Raw genomic sequence first — 19,890 nt, 5'->3', positions numbered from 1 at the left:
ACACTCGCTAAGTGTCTCGATCACCAAACCAAAAGGCTCCTATCAAGTTTCACCTTTACCTTGAGCTTTTTGTTTTTCTCTTTCTTCTTTTCCAAGCCGAGCACTTGATCACCATTGCCATCACCACCATCAACATGATCTTCATTTGCTCCACCACTTGGAATAGTGCTACCTACCTCATGATCACTAGAGTAAATAGGTTAGCACATAGGGTTTTATCAATTCACCAAAACTAAACTAGAGCTTTCAATCGCCCTTTTTTTTGGTAATTGATGACAACACTTTCACAAAGATATGAATAGAAATTCATTTGAATCCAAGTTGCTTGCCCAAGCATATTTACCACGTGTAAAAGGATATGGACAAGTTTTATAAACCCCATTGGTAGCATTAGCTCCCCTTACATATGTGCTAAGAGTTTGGATTGAAGCTTGCACATATGCATGGATTTGAGTTGTGGGAGAGTAATGTCTACTAAATGATGCTAAGGTATAAGAGATAGACCTTTGAAGCGTGATACCAATCGGAGTGCACCAAATATACCATCCTTAGCACCATTGCTAGTTAGATACCACTTGCAAAGACAAGAACTAGATACCTCATGAGATCAATATTAGAAGCAAGGCTCTAGTACCACTTGTGAAGGCAAAGCAAGGCATATCTAACTATCACCTATGCATGCTATTTTTCATTTAATCATTCAAACCTACAACTAGCATACACCACACAAGCATAGAATTTTAATTTAAAACTTGTGCCATGCAAGCAAACAAATGAAATGCACATTCAAATGCATTAATCAAGTTTATGAGCTTGCTCCCCCTACTTATGTGCTCAAAATTTTAATTGATCCATTTCATTTGTCATATTTCTCCCCCTTTGTCATGTTTTCACTATCTTTGTGCATTACTTCTCCCTCTTCGTCATCAATGACCACAAAGGTTCTATTTTAGATATGTTGAGATTATCATTGTCAATCAATGGAGTGAGGACTATTTTCTCAAATTTGGTTCAATCTAGAGCACTTGCCAAAGATATTTAACTCAGTTTGATCCAAAGACAAGCTTCTTCAGACCTCATTTCAAGGGTTATCTTGCACCATATTGAGTTAAACACTTATAGCTCATTTTCTAGATCAAACACTAGGTTCACAAGCCCATAAACATGTTAATGCTACCACTAGATTGAGTCAAGCATAGAAGCAATAGTGGTACCATACAAGCATCAAATTCATTTGATTTTTATGAATAGTACACTAAACATGTCCTTAGCAATAGTGGTACCATACAAGCATCAAATTCATTTGATTCCAAAGTCATTCAAGGTGGCCTTCATCTAAAGAATTTGTACACAACAACTACCAGTGGATATGTATTCGCCTATGGTGATTGATAATGCAACACTATTTTGCTTCTTTGATGACCATGAAACAAGTGATCTTCTCAACAATTGACAAGTGCCCAAGGTGCTCTTCCTCTCAACCTTGCATCCTGCATAGTCATAGTCTGAATATCCAACAAGTTCAAACTTTGCTTCTTTGGGGTACCATAAACCAATATTTTATGTATGCTTCAAGTACATCAATATTCTCTTTGTAGCCTTCAAATGACTTTCTCTTGGTGAGGCTTAAAATCTTGCACACATGTACACACTAAACATGACATCTGGTCTTGAAGCAGTCACATGGAGTAGGCTTCCAATCATGTACCGATACAACTTTTGATCCATCATGTTGCCACTTGCATCACTATCCAAATTGCCATTTGTTCCCATTGTTGTACTAATGGCTTTGCTCTCATTCATGCCAAACTTCTTGAGTATGCCTTTGATGTACTTGCCTTGACTCACAAATGTACCATTCTTTAATTACTTGATTTAAAGACCAAGGAAGTAACTCAACTCTCCAATCATGGGCATCTCAAACTCATTGGCCATTATCTTCCCAAACTATTCACAAAAGTCTTGATTAGTTGATCCAAAGATAGTGTCATCAATGTAGATTTGTAACACAAATAAGTCCTTTCCAATCTTTTTAGTAAAAAGAGTGGTGTCAACCTTTTCCCATTATGAACCCTTTAGAGAGTAGGAAGTCACTCAACCTCTCATACTATGCTCTAGGTGCTTGCTTTAAGCCATATAATGCTTTATTCAACTTGTACACATGGTTGGGCTTTTTGTCATCTTTAAAACTGGGAGGTTGCTCAACATACACTTCTTCATTGATGTAGCCATTGAGAAATGTACTCTTGACATCCATTTGATAGAGCTTCATGTTGTGGGCACAAGCATTGGCTAGCAAGATTCTAATTGCTTCCAATCTAGGAACTGGGGCACATATTTCTTCAAAGTCAAGACCCTCTACTTGAGTGTAACCTTGTGCTACCAATCTTATTGTGTTCCTTACTACTATCCCATCTTGATCCTACTTGTTTTTAAAGACCTATTTGGTTCCAATCACATTGTGGTTCTTTGGTCTCTCAACTAACTCCCATACTTGATTTCTTGTGAAGTTATTCAATTCTTCATGCATAGCATTCACCCAATCAACATCCATCAATGCTTCTTCTATCTTCTTTGGTTCAATGGATGACACAAATAAGAAGTGCTCATAAAATGAAGCCAATCTTAATCCTATTTATACACCTCTAGAAATATCTCCAATTATAATGTCCAATGGATGATCTCTTGCATTGTTGGTTGGTTGGAGAATTGGAACAATGCTTGCACTTGCTTGCTCATTGGGTTTAGATGATGAACTAGCCACTTGATCTTGCACATTGTCATGAGAGCTACTTGAACTTGCTTGATTAGTGTCATCTTGCACATTTGAGTTAGAGAGCACTTGTACTTGATCATCTTCTTCATCTATTACTTGCCTAGGCCTCAATTCACCAACATCCATGTTTTTCATGGCATTTAAAAGTTGAATGCCTCTAACATCATCAAGATTCTCATTCTCATCTTTAGAACCCTTAGTTTCATCAAATTTCACATCATATACTTCCTCAAGAGTACCACTTGCCAAATTCCAAACTCTATACACTTTGCTAGTGGTTGAGTATCCAAGCAAGAATCCTTCATCATATTCTTGTCAAACTTACTCAATCTAGTGCATTTTCTCAATATGTAGCATTTGCAATCAAAAACCCAAAAATATGCAATGTTGGGTTTTCTACCATTCAAGATATCATAAGGTGTCTTCTCTTTCAAGGGGTGAAATAGAGTTGGTTGCTACAATAGCAAGCCGTGTTGATTGCTTTGGCCCAAAAAGATTGACTCACATTGTACTCACTAAGCATAGACCTTGCCATGTTAATAAGTGTTCTATTCTTCCTCTCAATAAGGCCATTTGATTGTGGAATGTACTTGGCTAAGAATTGATGTCTAATTGATCCAAATTCATCACACAACTTATCAATTCTAGTGTTCTTGAACTCACTACCATTGTCACTTCTAACTCTCTTGATGGTTGTTTCAAACTCATTATGAATACACTTGACAAATGATTTGAATGTTGCAAATACATCACTCTTGTCTGCTAGAAAGAATGCCCATGTATATCTAGTGTAGTCATCCACTATCATAAAGCCATATTTGTTTCCACCGATGCTAGTGTATTGTGTTGGCCTAAATAAGTCTATGTACAACAACTTAAATGCTTTACTAGTGCTCATCATGCTTTTCTTAGGATGGGTGTTTTCAACTTGTTTACTGGCTTGACAAGAGCTACAAAGCTTATCCTTCTCAACATGACATCTTTCAAGCCTCTAACCAAGTCATGCTTAGCCAATCTATTCAATTATTTCATTCCAATATGACCAAGCCCTCTATGCTATAACCAACCCATACTAGACTTAGTGAACAAGCATGTTGACAATTGATCTTCACTAGCATTGAAATCAACCAAGTATAGATTATCATATCTAAAGCCTTTGAAGATCAAATTAGAGCCATCTATACTTATGATCTCTACATCATCTACTCTAAATGTGCACTTAAATCCAATATCACACAATTGAGCCACGGATAGCAAATTGAAGTTCAAGCTCTCTACTATCAACACATTATATATGCTTAAGTCATTGGATATTGCAATATTACCAAGCCCTTTAACCTTGCCTTTGCTATTATCACCAAATGTGATACTATCATAACATTGCTATCATTGGTGTTGATTGAGTTGAACATTCTTACATCACCGGTCATGTATTGAGTGCACTCACAATCAAGAACTCAATGCCTTCCTCTAACTTTATAATTGACCTACAAAAGAAGATCAATTCTTTTTAGGTGCCCAAACTTGCTTGTGTCCTTGAAGGTTAGTCACTAAGCTCTTTGGTGCCCAAATGGCCTTCTTCTTTGGGCCTAATATGGATGTACCAAAAAACTTAGCCTTCACACCATTGGCACCCTTAGTGACCAAATAACAAGAATCAAACTTGATTGAGGATACATTTGCATGTGATTTCTTGTTCTTGTAATCATGCTCTTTATGACCAACTTGCTTGCAACTAGTGCAAAACCGACCATTATTCTTCACAAAACTAGTCTTGTGAGGAGCAAAGGCCGCCATGCCTTTCTTGGGGTATAGCCTAATCCCTCTTTGTAGAGAGATGCTCTTTGGCTACCCAAGCACATAAGCAAGTGGCCCTCTCCACCATAGGCTTTGCCTAAGGCAAGAGTGAGCTCATTGACCTCCTTCTTTAAGGTCTCATTCTCAACCATAAGTGAGGCATCACAAGTGAAACCATCACTCATAGGTGAACTAAAAGTGGATGGTGAGCTACATGAAGGGTTAGTGGGAGCAACAACAATAGGCTTATAGAAAGGTTCATCAATTATGTCACATGTTAAGCCTTTGTCATATGTTACAACATGCTCCTTCTCATTTTGCTCAACAAGAGTGGAATGAGTTTTTACAAGCTTGTTGTGAGCTTTGCCAAGCTTCTCATGGGCTTCCTCTAGCCTCTCATGAGATGCATTGAGCTCATCAAAGGCTTGCTTAAGGGATTTTAGTTCCTTACGCAAGTCTTTGTATTCCCTTCTCTTGATGTTAAAATATTCATTAGCATCTTCCAACATGTCAATTAGTTCATCTTTAGTGGGTTCATCATCATCATCACTTTCACTTTTATTATCATGTTCCTCATCACATCCATCATCACAAGTTTGTACCTTAGTGGCCTTAGCCATGAAGCAAGTTGATGGAGTGTCAAAGAGAGAGTGCTTCTCATTTATAGCAATGCTTGCAAGAGCCTTCTTCTTAATGGTCTTGTCATCATCACTATCATCATCATCACTTGAGGAAGCATCACTATCCCAAGTGACCATATATGAACCACCCTTCTTCTTCTTCTTGAAGGTCATCTTGTCCTTCTTCTTCTTCTTCTCCTTCTTCTTGCCCTTCTTGTCATCATCTTCATTCTCACTATTGTAGGGGCATTGAGCAACAAGATGATCCTTGCTACCACACTTGAAGCACCTTCTTATCTCATCCTTGCTCTTGGATGATAACTTCTTCCTTCTTGCACGATAGCCCTTTTTCATCGTGAATTTGCTAAATCTCTTCACAAAGAGAGCCATCTTCTCATCATCAAACTCATCAAAGCTTGAGTCTTCATCTTCACTTGATGATTCTTGCTTTGCCTTGCCCTTGGATGATGATGTGGCTTTGAATGCCACACTCTTCTTCTTCTCATCCTTCTTATCATCTTTCTTCTCCTTCTTTTCTTCCTTCTCATCATCATCTCTTTAAATGTCATCGGTCATCACATCTCCTAACATTTGGTTTGGTGTCATGGTGTCTAAACTACTCCTCACTAGAATAGTAACCAATGTGCCAAATCTTGATGGTTGAAGGGTCGAGATGGCGGACTAGAGGGGGGGTGAATAGTCTTTTCTAAAACTTAATCGCGTTGGCTAACCGATACAAATACGGAATTAAAACTATTGGTCTAGCCAAAACTATACCCCACTATATATGTTCACTAGCACCTTGCAAAGATAACAATTATGCAACAAAGGTGTCGGGCTAGTTAGAGAAATCCTAAACAATTCTAGGAGCAAGGTTACACAAACCTATGCCACTAGTATTTTAAGCAACAAGAGAGCTCCTACACATGCTAGTAAGCAAAAGCACAAAGCTAACAAAGCTCACTAGCAATGCTCAATAATAAGGCAACCAATGCCTAATTAGAGAGCGTAAATACTTAGCTACACAAACTAAGCAATGTGACTAACAAGGTTACTAAAACCAAATTAGCCACGCAAGGGAGCTACTTCTATGCTACACAAGCAAGAAGGTAATTAGCAAGCTACACAAGCTATCTAATTACAAGAGCAACTACACAAGCTTAATATGTATAAAAATAATTGCAAGCTTGTGTAATAGGGATGCAAACCAATAGGAAGAACAAGGTTGACACGATGATTTTTCTCCCGAGGTTCATGTGTTTGCCAACACGCTAGTCCCCGTTGTGTCGACCGCTCATTTGGTGGTTCGGTGACTAATTAGCATCACCCGCTAAGCCTGCACGTCGAGCACCGCAATAACCTACCCCTTGAATGAGGGTAGCTCAATGACACGCTTTACTAGAGTTGCTCTTCGCGGCTCCCGCGGGGCGAGCACAATGCCCCTCACAAGCACTTCTCCGGAGCACCGCACAAGCTTCTTGCGCGCTTCGACGGAGACCACCACCAAGCCATCTAGGAGGTGGCAACCTCCAAGAGTAACAAGCACCACCGGCTTGTAACTCGGTCACCTAGTGCCACTCGATGCAACCTCACAATGCAATCGCACTAGAATCGCTCACTCACACAATCGAATGATCGCTATCAAGTATGTGTGAGATGGAGGGCTCCTAAGCACTCTCAAGCATGGACACAAAGTCCCCCAAGGTGCTCCACACCAGCCATGGTCGAAGGCCACTTCTATTTATAGCCCCAAGGGCTAAACTAGCCGTTACACCTTCACTAGGCAAAAGCCGGGCTGACCGGACGCTCCGGTCGTGTTGACCGGACGCTGGACCTCAGCGTCCGGTCGCCCGTAGACGACCACGTGTCCCGATTCCAACGGTCACTTGACCTGACCGGACACAGTAGCTTCAACTGACCAGGCACTGAACCCCCAGCATCTGGTCGTTTCCAGTAAGGTATCGACCTTCCGGTCACACTTGATCGGACGTAGCCCAGCGTCCGGTCACACTCCAGCTTCTGCGTCACCATATGTCAGCCTGACCGGACGCAGCCTACCAGCGTCTGGTGCTTTTAGATCCAGCGTCCGGTCAGTTGACCAACGCTAGCATCTTCGCGATCAACTCGTTCTCACTTCTAACTTCTTCACCCTTGCTCCAATGTGCCAACCATAGGAACTTGCGCTGGATGCATATTTTCTATTGCGCCAGATGCAAGTTCTTGTGGTTGGCACATTGGAGCAAGGGTGAAGAAGTTAGAAGTGAGAACGAGTTGATCACGAAGATGCTATCGTCGGTCAACCGCCTCGCAAGCTCGGCAGGAGGGAGAGAGGGACCCAAACCCATCTCAACCCTGCAAACACCACCTCCTTTGTAAATGTGCCAACACCACCAAGTGTACACCACCATGTGTATGTGTGTTAGCTTTTCACAATCATTTCCCAAAGGATGTTAGCCACTCAACTTGCCATGCCACTCGATCCTAGCAACAATGCAAAGTTAGATCACTCGAGTGGCACTAGATGACCGATATGCAAACAAGTTTGCCCCTCTTGATAGTACGGCCATCTATCCTAAACCCGGTCATAAACTTCTCTACACACCTATGACCGGTGAAATGAAATGCCCTAGGTTATACCTTTGCCTTGCGCATTCCATTCCATCTCCTTCAATGTCGATGCAACACATGCACCAACTCAATCAACAATGATATGATCCACTTTATATCATCATGTGATCATATTGGTTCATCGATCTTGACTTTACTTGCTCTTCACCGTTGCCATCGTCCATCAGCGCCAAGTCTTGCTCAAGCTTCACCACCACGCGGTCCATCACTCCAAAGCCTTCGACTTGCCCTTCACGCTTGCAACCGGTCCATCAAGCCAAGTCTTGTCTTGATCTTCTCCACCTTGATCACATGACTCAATGTCATGTCTCATGTGCATTTAAACTCCTTCATCATCACATGTGTGAGCTTTGCAACATCTCCAAGCCATTTTCACCTTCATGGCATATGTTGCTCACACACATGTACCTGTGGACTAATCACCTATGTATCTCATATAAACACAATTAGTCTACCTAGGTTGTCACTCAATTACTAAAACCAAACAAGGACCTTTCAATGGTAAGCATCTCAAGAACTTGTGGGAAAAGTCCTTGTCTTTCACCTCTTCTCCAAGTGCTTTGAGATCATTGACAAGCACTTGAAACCTATAGAACATCTCCGGTACGCTCTCATCTTTCTTCATCTTGAAGCTAGCAAACTTCTCCTTTAGGATGTATGCCTTGGTGCCCTTCACCGCTTGTGTGCCCTCAAATGATTCCTCCAACTTCTTCCATGTCTCATGAGCCATCTCAATGTTCTTGATTTTCTCAAATGTCCTCTCATCTATGGCATCATGAATGGCACTAAGAGCAATGTCATTGTTTTGGAGTAGCACTTCTTTAGTGGCAGTGGGATTCTCTAGATCCTCTATCTCAATATTGGTCTCCACCACCTTCCATACTGTTCTATTGATTGACTTGATGTAGGTGGTCATCTTTGCCTTCCAATATGAATAATTTGAGCCATCAAATTGGGGTGGCTTCTTGGTATTGTTGATTTGAGCTATTTTGACACCGAAGGTTGTTAAGCCTCAAATCAAGGTGACCACAGCCCTGATACCACTTGAAAGGTCCTAATGGCTAGAGGGGGATAAATAGCCTATTTAAAAATTTCTACAACAACACTAAGACAAGTGATTTGTAAATAAGATGGCGAGGTGAATTTTGCGCTAGCACTACACTTGTGTTGCAAGCCACCTACCGAATTCTAATCTCTATGATCTCTAGTATATCACACAAGAGCTATGTCACTAATTTACACCAAGGTGATCAAACTAGCTAGAGAACTACAACTAAAGAGCTACACTAGCTACAACTACCACAAGCACTACACAAGGTAAATACACAAAGTAATGCAAGAGAGTGGTAGAAGTGATATATTGTGGTGGCAAGTGATCAATCAATGAATACCAAAGAATATCAAGGAGACAATGATGACACAATCAATTTTTTCTCCAAGGTTCACTTGCTTGACGACAAGCTAGTCCCCGTTGTGGCAATTCACTCGGAGGTTCACACGCTAATAGGCATCACACGCCTAACCCACAACCGGGTGCCACACAACCAACACAAGATGAGGATCCACAAGCCGCGCGCAATCCACTAGAGTTGTCTTTGGCGCTCCATCGGGGAAGGCACAAGAACCCCTCACAATCACAATGATCAAAGCTAGAGACAATCACCTTCCTCCGCTCGACAATCCACCAATCACCGGGCCATGTAGGTGTCGGCAAACACCAAGAGTAACAAAATCTCAACCAGCCCAAATCGCCCAACTAGTGCCACAAGATGCTAGACCACTAAGCAATGCACTAGAGGCTCTCTAATCTCACTCAAGATGATGAAATCAAGTGTGTAAGTGAGTGGAGTGGTGTGCTCAGCTCCCAAAGGGTGTATGCAGGTGTGGGAAGTGCCAAGAGAGTGGCCAAGTGCGGCCACAACCTCTATTTATAAACCCACAAGCAAATAGAGTCGTTACCCCTTGGAGCTACTTTCTACGAGGGCACCAGACATGTCGGTGTGGCACCGAACATGGGGTGACGGTGCCCCTCCGATGGTCATCCAACGGCTAGTTTCACTAGCCATTAGGGGCACCGGACAGGGTGGCGGAGGCACCGCCCTAGGGGTGGCGGTGACCACCCGGCCAACCCTCCAGAAAACCTCTCTGGAAAATTATGGTGGTGCACCGCCCTCAGGGCGGTGGTGCCCACGGCGGTGACCAACCCCAATTCCCCAGTCTCTGGATAAATATGGCGGTGGCACCACCCCACCAGCAGCGGTGACCAGGCGGTGCACCGCCTTCACCGCGGCGATGTACATCGGACACGCCGGTGCCACCTCCTTTTATTCACCTTTTTCACCACCTTTGCAAATGTGCTAACACTCCAAGTGTTTCACCATCACGTGCAAGTGTGTTACCATTTTCACAATTAATTTTTCAAAGGTTAATCACTTTCTCACCGATTGTGCACTAGGCCTAAAATGCATATGCAAGCATTCCAACACCTAGTGGCACTAGATGATTGAGTTGTCCGATAAGAGCTCCCTCTTAAGAGTACGACCATCTATCCTAAATATGATCACACTCTCTATAGTGTCTTGATCACCGAAAACAAAATAGCCCTATGGATATCACCTTTGTCTTGAGCCCATTTTGTTTTTCTCTTTCTTCTTTTCCAAATCACGGAGCTTGATCATCATCACATGTCCACACCACCACCATGGACTTCATTTCATGTGGCCATCTCCATCCATGAGTGCCATCTAGCTCCTTCACTTGGGTTGGACCAACCTATCTCAAATCCACACTTAGAGTATATGGTTAGTCCAAATAGGTTTCATCAATTAACCAAAATCAAACTAGGGCTTTCAAATGTCCTTCCTTCCTTCCTCTAATACCAATTACAAGGTTCTTGGTGTCGTCTAGAGGGAGATTGAATAAGCAAAACCTATAGTTAAAAAATCTTCATGTTAGGTTAGTATATACTCGGCCAAGACATGTTCTAAAGTCGGTAAGATAAAACCAAGTTGAACTAGAATAGCTACCTAGTGCTCTATCTCAAAACATCTTTGTAGAGGCATTTCTTTTTTATCCCAACAAACTTAGTCACACATCATACGCACACTAAAATAAGCATACCCAAACATATCGAGTCAAGAACAAGTAAAAAATGCACAATTTGAGATTGAGAGAAGTCTACTGATTTTTGAATGAGTATAGTACTCCAAAGGCACCAATAGACGACTCCTTAAAAAACTAGCTGTTAGTGTTAAAACAGCCAAAACCGGCTAAGCCTAGTTCCAAAGCCGCCTAAGACGAATATTTCTAAACTAGTAGTCATTAGCACATACTAACCTCACATTGATATAGGAGATCAGGTGAACATCGGGCCACCCAGTACAGAACATTAGAGGGCTCTAAGCCTCTGACCGAGGCACACACCAAATTAAAGGTCTATAAAAGTACTCAGCCAGTTTTACTAGAGAAAGCCCAAACATGTTTAAAGAGTTAGGTCTCTAATGGTTTCTCACAGGTTTTAGTTTGAGCATTTGACTTGTCATTAGGGATGAAAAATAGTAGAAAAAAATCCTAAATTGTTTTTGTTTTCATATTTGGTTGTAGGTGACACTTGGTGTGAGCTCTATAAATCATCCTAAGGCTTTTCATATCACGTCGATCTGAAATCCTTTAGCCAAATTCATAGATTGTTTCAGATATCAGGTTGAAACTAGACCTTCGGTCTTTAGTTTAATCCGCTGCAAGTTTGGTCTAAATTTTAGATACTAGCCTATTCACCCCTCTAGGCCTAGTTGATTCTTTCAACTGTGCTCATGTGATCATATTGTGTTTTGTTAGTGACCCTTTGAAAGCGAGACAAAATGTGTCCATCAGATAATCCGACGATGGAGAAACACATGCATCGGAGTCACAGAAACAACATTGAGCTCAATGAGTGCTTCTCCAACACCAAAAAGGATTCACAGAAAAACAAGTCAATACATCGAACTCGTCAAAAACTATTCACGCAAAGCGGGTTACACCCTCAATTTTGCAATGCAGGTGACTGGCTGCCGCTCTATTATTGTTGTGTTCATCACCTGCAAACTAATTATTTGATCAACCCCTATACATCAACGGATGGCTGAGGTTGAACGCATTGAGGCCCCTAGTTTTATTTTCGGTGATTTTTGAAAACAAAAACATGTGGCGAACTTTGTTTTGCGGGTCAATATGACAAAGGGTTTGCCACATTGAGACCACTTGGTTTTCTTGCCCCTTAGTTGTTGGATTATGTGAATGGCACAAGGATATTCGTGGACACAGTAGTGTCGAAGGGCATGTGTTTGGGAGCACTTAGACTAAGTGTTAGGGCTTTTGTTTATATTTAGTCATACTATTAAGTGGGTCTAGATTAGCAGCTTGATCAAAGTTCGTCAAAAGCATTTTGATACAAACGTGAGGTTTACACCGAACAAAGTTGATTAAGAGTGGCTAAAACAGATGGAGAATGAGTCAGAGAATAAGTCTAAAGGTTTCAAGAAGTTGATTGGGGCAAGATCAGATTTCAAACAGCACCAGAATTGATTTTTTTAGTGCACCGGATAAATTGATCATGACCACTGGATCGTCCAGTGACGGCCGGTTCAAGTTGGACATGTTTGCTGATGGGTGATCAATTTATCCGATGTGTACGTTAGACGGCAAACACTTGGCGCAAGCGAAAAATAGTACGTTACTCCATCCTAGGTTTGTCCAGGTCCTAATTCACCTGCTGAAAACTTCAACACGAAGAGAACGGAAACGGATCGAAGTAAAACACTAACATATATACCAGAATAATTCAGCATGCAAGACCAAGAAAAGGCATGTGGATATTCAAACAAGATTCCAGAAAACATTTAAACTGTTTGATAACTGACTGATAGAAAGGACCTCTTAAAAATAAGACTCATACTTCACATGTTCGCCGAAACAGTATAACATTCTCTTCTTTGCTGCAAGAACACTATACACCAGAAATCCTACGAACTATGACATTTTAACAATATATCTTCTGAAGGTCAGGAGCACCACAACAATCACCTGCACAACAATATCTTCTGAAGGCCAGGAGCACCACAACAGCCACCTGCATCAAGCAAAGAACAAGAAAAATGTAACTCATATATCCCCTTGTTAGTCAATTAGATACTTATAACCAAAGGAATGAATACCACATATAGGAAAACTACAGGATTTCTTTTAAAGACAGACCAACGTAGATCTTATACTAACTCCATAGTTTTGTATTTGCTATCCACTGGTGCTAAAAAAATATGTTACACTGGAACCTGGCAGCTACTCCATCTGTCCCAAAATAAATCAACCTCCAGAGTTGTCCAAGTCGAAATATATTAAGTTCAACTAACTTTATGGAGAAGAGTACCGACATCTATAATACCAAATAGCTATGCTATGAAAATATATTTCATGATTGATACTAGTTTGGTGTCATAAATATTTGTGCTATTTTCTATAAATTAGGTCCTAATGAATAGGCAAAATAGCAGAAAAACAAAACTGTAAAGACTAAAGAAAATGTAAAGAGTAGTAGACAATACAGCATGGCAAAACAACTTAACCAAGTACACAAATTTAACAAATAAGAACTAACAGCAGTTTAGCACAGTGCACACTGTGCACAGCAGTACACAACATAAGTAAACTAATAAACTTAAACAAGTTCATAAGTCTGCGGACGCCGGCGAGAGGCGCGGACGGAGCTGCGGACGCGGGCGAGGGGCGCGGACGGAGCTGCGGACGCCGGCGAGGGAGATCCAGATAGGCAGGCCGCAGGCGGAGGAGACAAGGGCGGAGGTGCCGGCGGCTGCGAGAGAGAGCAGAGCCAGAGCGGGAGCTGGCAATGTGCGGCGGCTGCAGCTCCTTCACTAGGTCACTCACTCACTCCTCTTCTTCTTACCCTAATGGGCCAGCTAAAGGTGGGCCGAATTCTTTAGCTGGGCCGAATTCTCCCTACCCAACTAGTCGTCCGGCTAGTCTGATCGGACGACTAATCGTGATTAGTCGCAACTTATCGGACGATAAGGTTTCTAATCGGTCTAAACTAATCGAGGGCCCTTATCGAGCACCTAGTTACGATAAGGACGACTAATCATGATTAATCACGATTAGTCGTCCGATCTGAAAACACTGCCTAGCATTCCATCAAATCTTGTCTCTGGTGGTCTTCCTCCCCTCCGCCGCTAACGTCCTCCTGGACACACCCTTAGCATTCGTGCAGCTTAGTCTACCTGCACCTTGAATTCATGCGGCACGTGCACCACAAACCCCTTTGCTGCACACGACCACTACGAGGTGAAGCAACTCCAACTACATGAGCTCAGCGTGGGTTGGTGGTCCTTTTGCAGCTGGTGTGTTGGTGTGCCCAAGCTCAACACATCGCTGAAAGCTTGATCCTGCACCTGAAATTCCATCCAAGCTGCCCACCGCGCAGCTGTATCTGCGGAGAACATGGCTTGAGCTCACCGGAGATCTATTTGGTTTCCACACCTGGAGCTTGGACATCAGAGAGGGCAAATACAGGGAGAGGATGTGCTCATTTGAGAAAGGTAATAATGGTGAGAAATCCACAGAAGATGGACTAGAAAGGAAGGAGTGCTAAAATAGCAAACTGAATTTAGAGAGTGGTATGTTAGCAAAAAGGTTCATGGGGAGTGACACTGAGGCAACTTTTTCAATATTTTAACTCTGGTTTGGCCAACACTTACAAGTGCTGAAGGGCTTCTTTACTAATGAAAGTGTGGTCAAGGCAACATCAAACAAATCACCATCTGATATCCTTACAAATTCACTGCTGAGGAGTACCGGAAAACCTAGTACGCATTGAATCACACTAAAACAACTAACCTTAAAACACAATAGATCTACTCTTCCTTGAGGCGCTTCTCGGTCTCTTCCAATGCCTTAATATCCTTGTTGAATTTTACTATGTGATAAATGCACCTGTACCAGAAAACAAATAATAAATAGTTAAATTAAGACAAGATGGACACTCATGGGAAGTCAACAAATCAGATTCTGCTGATGAGAAACTTTACCAGTAAAGGAGGCATGCTGAAACACAAAGGATGACATTCCTCTGAGCTTTAAACATCTGTGCAAGAAAAAAATATCATTGAGACACAGAGGAACTAAAGAAACTAATAGTAAAACTCCCTTCCTATGAAAGGCTGAAAAAGCAGCAATATAATTGGTTGATATGGACAAGCTATTGGCCATAACTTCATAATTTTCTGAAGGGGTGTGGGTGATCCCCGTTACCAAAGATACTAGAAGACGACCGAAAACCACATTTGAAAAGCATAAAATCACAAAACATGAAAGCTAAGTCTATAAAAGTTTCACAACCGTTAGACTGCACACAAGAAAATGAATGGTAGAGCCACAAATGTTTCAAAGAGAGAAAATATCCCAATGGCAGAGATAATTCAGTGGCAATAGTGTCCACTGTCACCATGCAGGCTGTTTGTTTTAAAGGTGGGTTACTTTATGAAAGCTTGATAATAGACTGTGCCCTTTTTGTGAATGTAATATTTGTAGAACAGCTTATGTGAAATGTATGGATAATGGTTGCAAATGCTGATATAGAATAGAACTTTCATTTTCAAATTATCATATACAAATTAAGGGGTATATCTGCTATTATTTTTCCTCTCAAACATGCCTCAACGGTGGTAATTATCATGCAACCTACATAGTTATGCAGGATAGAAGGTATATATATATATACGCTTATTAGTTCTTAACACAGGTACATACAACATTACAGGACAGAAATATGGAATATGTTTAGGAAGATTGGTGTCCTTTTAAGAAATGGTGACATCAGTTGAGTTGGTGCTGTGTAGCTGCAAATGAACTTGTCACTTATGACATCTAACAAGATGGCTGCAGCAAATGAGAAAACATTAAGTTCCTCTAAAAATGTAGCTGATAGACAAGCCTCTTCTAATTTATGAGATGTTAGATTGCCATGCTTTTGAGCCCGTTACTTGCATGATGACCATAGAATGAAAGTTTATAGGTTATACGACCAATACTAGACTATGTTTGTTTCCTCTGTTACCCACAAGGTTTTTGAGTCGTTGCTTAGGCGTTGAGATATACCTCAGGTGTCAAAGGACGCCACAGGGTTTTAGTTATGGCATTCACCTAGGCGTCACCTAGAAGGCACCTAGGTGTCCAGGCGTACCTCCAGTGCTATAGGACGCCACATTGCCTCAAAAAACATAATTATCCATATTCCAATTTTGCTTCTGCGTCCTGTCTGGTTCTCTAACTTATATACTCAAAAGTAAAACTTTGCATATTTCCAGAGCCATTTAAAGTTTCGAAAGTAATCATCTAACTAAACTGGCATAACGAAATCAAATTGAGAGCATCACTAAAACTTTACAAAATACTACAACGATCTTATCTGGCCACCTCAGGCTTTTGTATCTAAGGCAGTAGAACCGATATAGACCAACTAAACAACTGAGCTAAGCAGGAAAACAATCACTACATATTTCAGATTTACAAAGCTAAGCAGGAAAACAAGAACCCTAGAAGCACCACACAAATCTAAACATGGAAAGGATTAAATCACACACAGATTTCTCGAAGCGAATGCGCTCTTCGGCGGTGCAAATCTCAGAGGTGCACATCAGCCTGTGCTCCTTCTTCCAGTAGATATCTGCACCCACATCAGAAAAAAAAAAACCAAGTCAGAGCCCGAAACGGGGTAGCAAGCAGAAGGTTGGGGTCTCGGGGAGGCGGCGACGCACGCACCGAGGAGCTGGAAGGCGGCGAAGGGTATCACGCCGGAGAGGGGCTGCAGGAACAAGGATGTGAGCGCGACGATCCGGCCCCGCACGGCGCGGGGCACCGGGAGCGTGACCAGCGCAGCCACCGCCGCCTCCACCGCCACCACGCACGCCAGGATCATCCACTGCAGCGCCATCGGAACCCTGCTCGACTCGAACACTCTAGGAACTTCTCTCGTGAACGGGGCAGGGAAGGAAAGCAAAGCCGCGAGCGCCTCGGTCTCTCCGATCTGAGAGTTCGTACGGCTGGGGAGCGAAATGAACGTGGGGGGTTGGTTCGGCCTATATTCTACTCCCTCCATCAAAAAAAAAAACAGAGGATCGTTGACATTTTATTTGATCATTTATCTTATTCAACTTTCTTTTATAAATATTATATATTTTATTATGATTTATTTTATTATTAAAGATAATTTAATAATAATTTATTTATTTTATAATTTATATAAAATTATTGAATAAAATAAACTGTCAAACACGACGTGTAGAAGTAAAAAACATGGCTCTTCTTGGAGGGAGGAAGTACACAAGTTCTGCTGGCTGGGCCGTGGACGGATCACGGACAGGTGGATTGAAGACGCGTCGCATGACTCGCATCGGTTTCTTTCCTTCGTCTCGGCGATTTGCTTCAACGGCAAGCGATTCGGTGCGGTCATTTTCGCGGCGACTTGGGCCGGGCTCTCCTCCTCTAAAATTTGGGCTGGTCTTGTAACAAACGGCCCGTTAAGATCCAAGCCTTCCTCTTTCCTTCCTTCTCCCTTTGCCCTTGGTCCGCCTCGCTTGGTCTCGTGCCGCCTCCTGTTTCCAAGAGGCAAGAGCTGGTGTTTTAGTTTTGAGAGAATTATGTATTTGGCACTAAAATAAATTGGTCTTTTATATTTTGCATTAAAAAATTTGAACTTTCTTATCTAGCATTGAGTTGAATTTTTCTTTCGTAAATGGCACTGCCGTCAATTTAGACCAGTAACGGTGTCAAATGGATAGCAAAATGACATAAATGCCTTTGATTGTAGCAAAAGTCCATGGTGCTAAATAGGAAAAAAATAAATAAACAGGTTGTCAAATAAGAATATCATAAATATACTTTGAACTAAAATGTGGTTTTTTAATAATTGAAGACTGCAAATAAATAATTAATAAATTTCAAATTAGTAATAGCAGGTACAGATCATGCCCCTCACTCTTCCTTTCATCTCGGCCATAGATCAAGGATGCATGGTTCAGGATGGCTGCTGATTGAAATACGTAACTTATATTTTCAAGGTATTTATCTTTTTGTTTTCTAAAAGAAAAGGAGAGTATATGCCGTCACCGTACATCATGGCTCAAGACATGGCTCGGCCGGCATTTGACGTCGAGCGCACGTGGCCGGCGGAGCACGCGGCCCGGGCAACGCGCGGAGCTCATAGCCGGGGAGCTTGCGGTCTGGGCGCGCGGTGCGTGGAGCTCGCCCGACGTGCTGCTGCTGCTGCTCTCCCGACGTGCTGCTGCTGCTCGCCATCGACTGCCGTTGCGAAGCTCGTTCGACGTGCTGCTGCTGCTCGCCATTGACGACGCACGGAGCTCACGGCCTGGGCGGCGCGAGGACGCGGTCGGCGCGAAGCGGATGAATTGGGCGACGCACGGAGCACGCGGACGGCATGGAGCGGGCGAGCTGGCGAGCCGCCGCGGCGACAGCCACATGGCCATGCGGGCAAGCAGCACGTTGGTCTGGGAGCTCCGACGTCATGCAGCACAGTCATGCGGGCGAGCAGCAGCAGCACGCTGGTCGCGTCCTCCGCAAGCCGCCCAGACCGTGTCCTCCGCATGCCGTCCAGGCCACGAACTGCTGCTGCGCACCGCGTTTTGCGCAGCACAGCCACGGCTCGTCCCACGCCCGGAGCCACATGACTGGCGTCGTGTCGAGCTCCAGCGCCATCACGTCATCTCTGGACAGAGAAGCTGCTCGACGACGTCCTCCTCCTCGCCGAGACGCACGCTACGCATGAACGGCCGTCGCGGAGCTCGCCCTGTCGCGTCCCCCGCGTCGCGGCCTGGCACTAGCGTCGGCGGGCGAGACCGCCCCCCGCGCCCCCGCGTTGCGAGCTGGGGCCAGCGTTGGTGGGCGAGGGACTCCCAGCGCGTCCCCCGCGCCTCGATCTGCCGAGTCCGGCGCGAGCTCCGCCATGCGTCGAGGCACACAAGGCACGACGACGAACACACAAGACACGACATCGGGGCACACAGAGCACGCATGAGGGCCGCCCATGCCGCTGCCACCCATACCGCCATGCCTGTGCTTGTGTGTTGTGCGCTGCAGGAAGGACGCGCCCCCTTCGGACCGTTGCCGGTCGCCACCGTTGACGAGCATGCAGGAGCCGCGGGCGCGGCCATGAGAAGGTGTGGTGCCAGGTGCGGCCACAAGGGAGCACCGGTGCCTCCGCGGCGAGGCCAGACGCGGCCAGGAGGGAGCATCGGCGCTGTGCGGCGAGGTCTCGATGACGGTGGTGCCGGCGTCGGCGACAGGGCCCGCAGTCTGGACGGTTCTGCCTCCCGCCGAGTAGTCGAGCACGGACTGCTCCATGGGCAACAACAGTGCGGCGTCTCAGGCCCCAGGGAACAACGCGTGGATGCACCGGTGGCCAGCTCGCCTGAGACCTCGAGCACGTCATCCTACTTGATAGTCTGGCCCTGCACATATAGGTCCTCACCCTACAGCCTCCACGAACCTCGGCTGCCCCTGGCTCCTGTCGATCTCCAGTCTCCACCACTTAGCACGTACGGGTGCTAGCTAGTGAGTGCCTCGTGCTTGACAACTGGAGCGGTGGCGCGCGGGCCAAGCGGAGCGGAGGTGCGAGTCCCGGTGCGGGTCTGTGCGAACAGTGGCGCGACGCGTGTGCGCGGGTTGACGTGTGCGCGTTGGCCCAGAGGGCGGCGGGCCGAACGGTGGCGCAGAGCGTGCGTCCAGCCGCGAGGAGCAGCAAGCTACGGTGGAGCACCTCGCCGGCGGCATGCACGCTTGCCTCGGGAGTATGAGACGAGCCGCCGAGGGCATTTTGTATTCTTCAAAATAAATATGACGGGTCAACCGTAATCAACTGACGGATGGATGCTTTAAATGGACAGTAGCGCTATTTACGGTAGAAAATTTTAACTCGATACTAAATAAGAAAGTTCAAAATTTTTAAGTGTTTAGCTCAAAATTTTTAATGTTAAATAAAAAAGATTGATTTATTTGAGTGTC

General features: G+C 43.9%; 1 protein-coding gene across 1 annotated transcript; it reads right to left on the bottom strand.

Moving 5' to 3' along the window:
* Window positions 1-12,658: 12,658 nt before the first annotated feature.
* LOC136502562 (uncharacterized) lies at window positions 12,659-16,937 on the bottom strand. Its single transcript, XM_066497823.1, has 5 exons — window positions 16,633-16,937; window positions 16,455-16,537; window positions 14,901-14,956; window positions 14,710-14,805; window positions 12,659-12,931 (listed from the first exon to the last, which is right to left on the bottom strand). The coding sequence occupies exons 1-4, from the start codon at window positions 16,802-16,804 to the stop codon at window positions 14,727-14,729; spliced, it is 390 nt and encodes a 129-aa protein (XP_066353920.1). The 5' UTR covers window positions 16,805-16,937; the 3' UTR covers window positions 12,659-12,931; window positions 14,710-14,726.
* Window positions 16,938-19,890: the final 2,953 nt, after the last annotated feature.

This window comes from Miscanthus floridulus, chromosome 1 (assembly GCF_019320115.1).
Source record: "Miscanthus floridulus cultivar M001 chromosome 1, ASM1932011v1, whole genome shotgun sequence".
Lineage (NCBI taxonomy): Eukaryota > Viridiplantae > Streptophyta > Magnoliopsida > Poales > Poaceae > Miscanthus > Miscanthus floridulus.
Note: the sequence above shows the minus strand (reverse complement) of the source record. Positions and strands in the feature narration are given on the sequence as shown.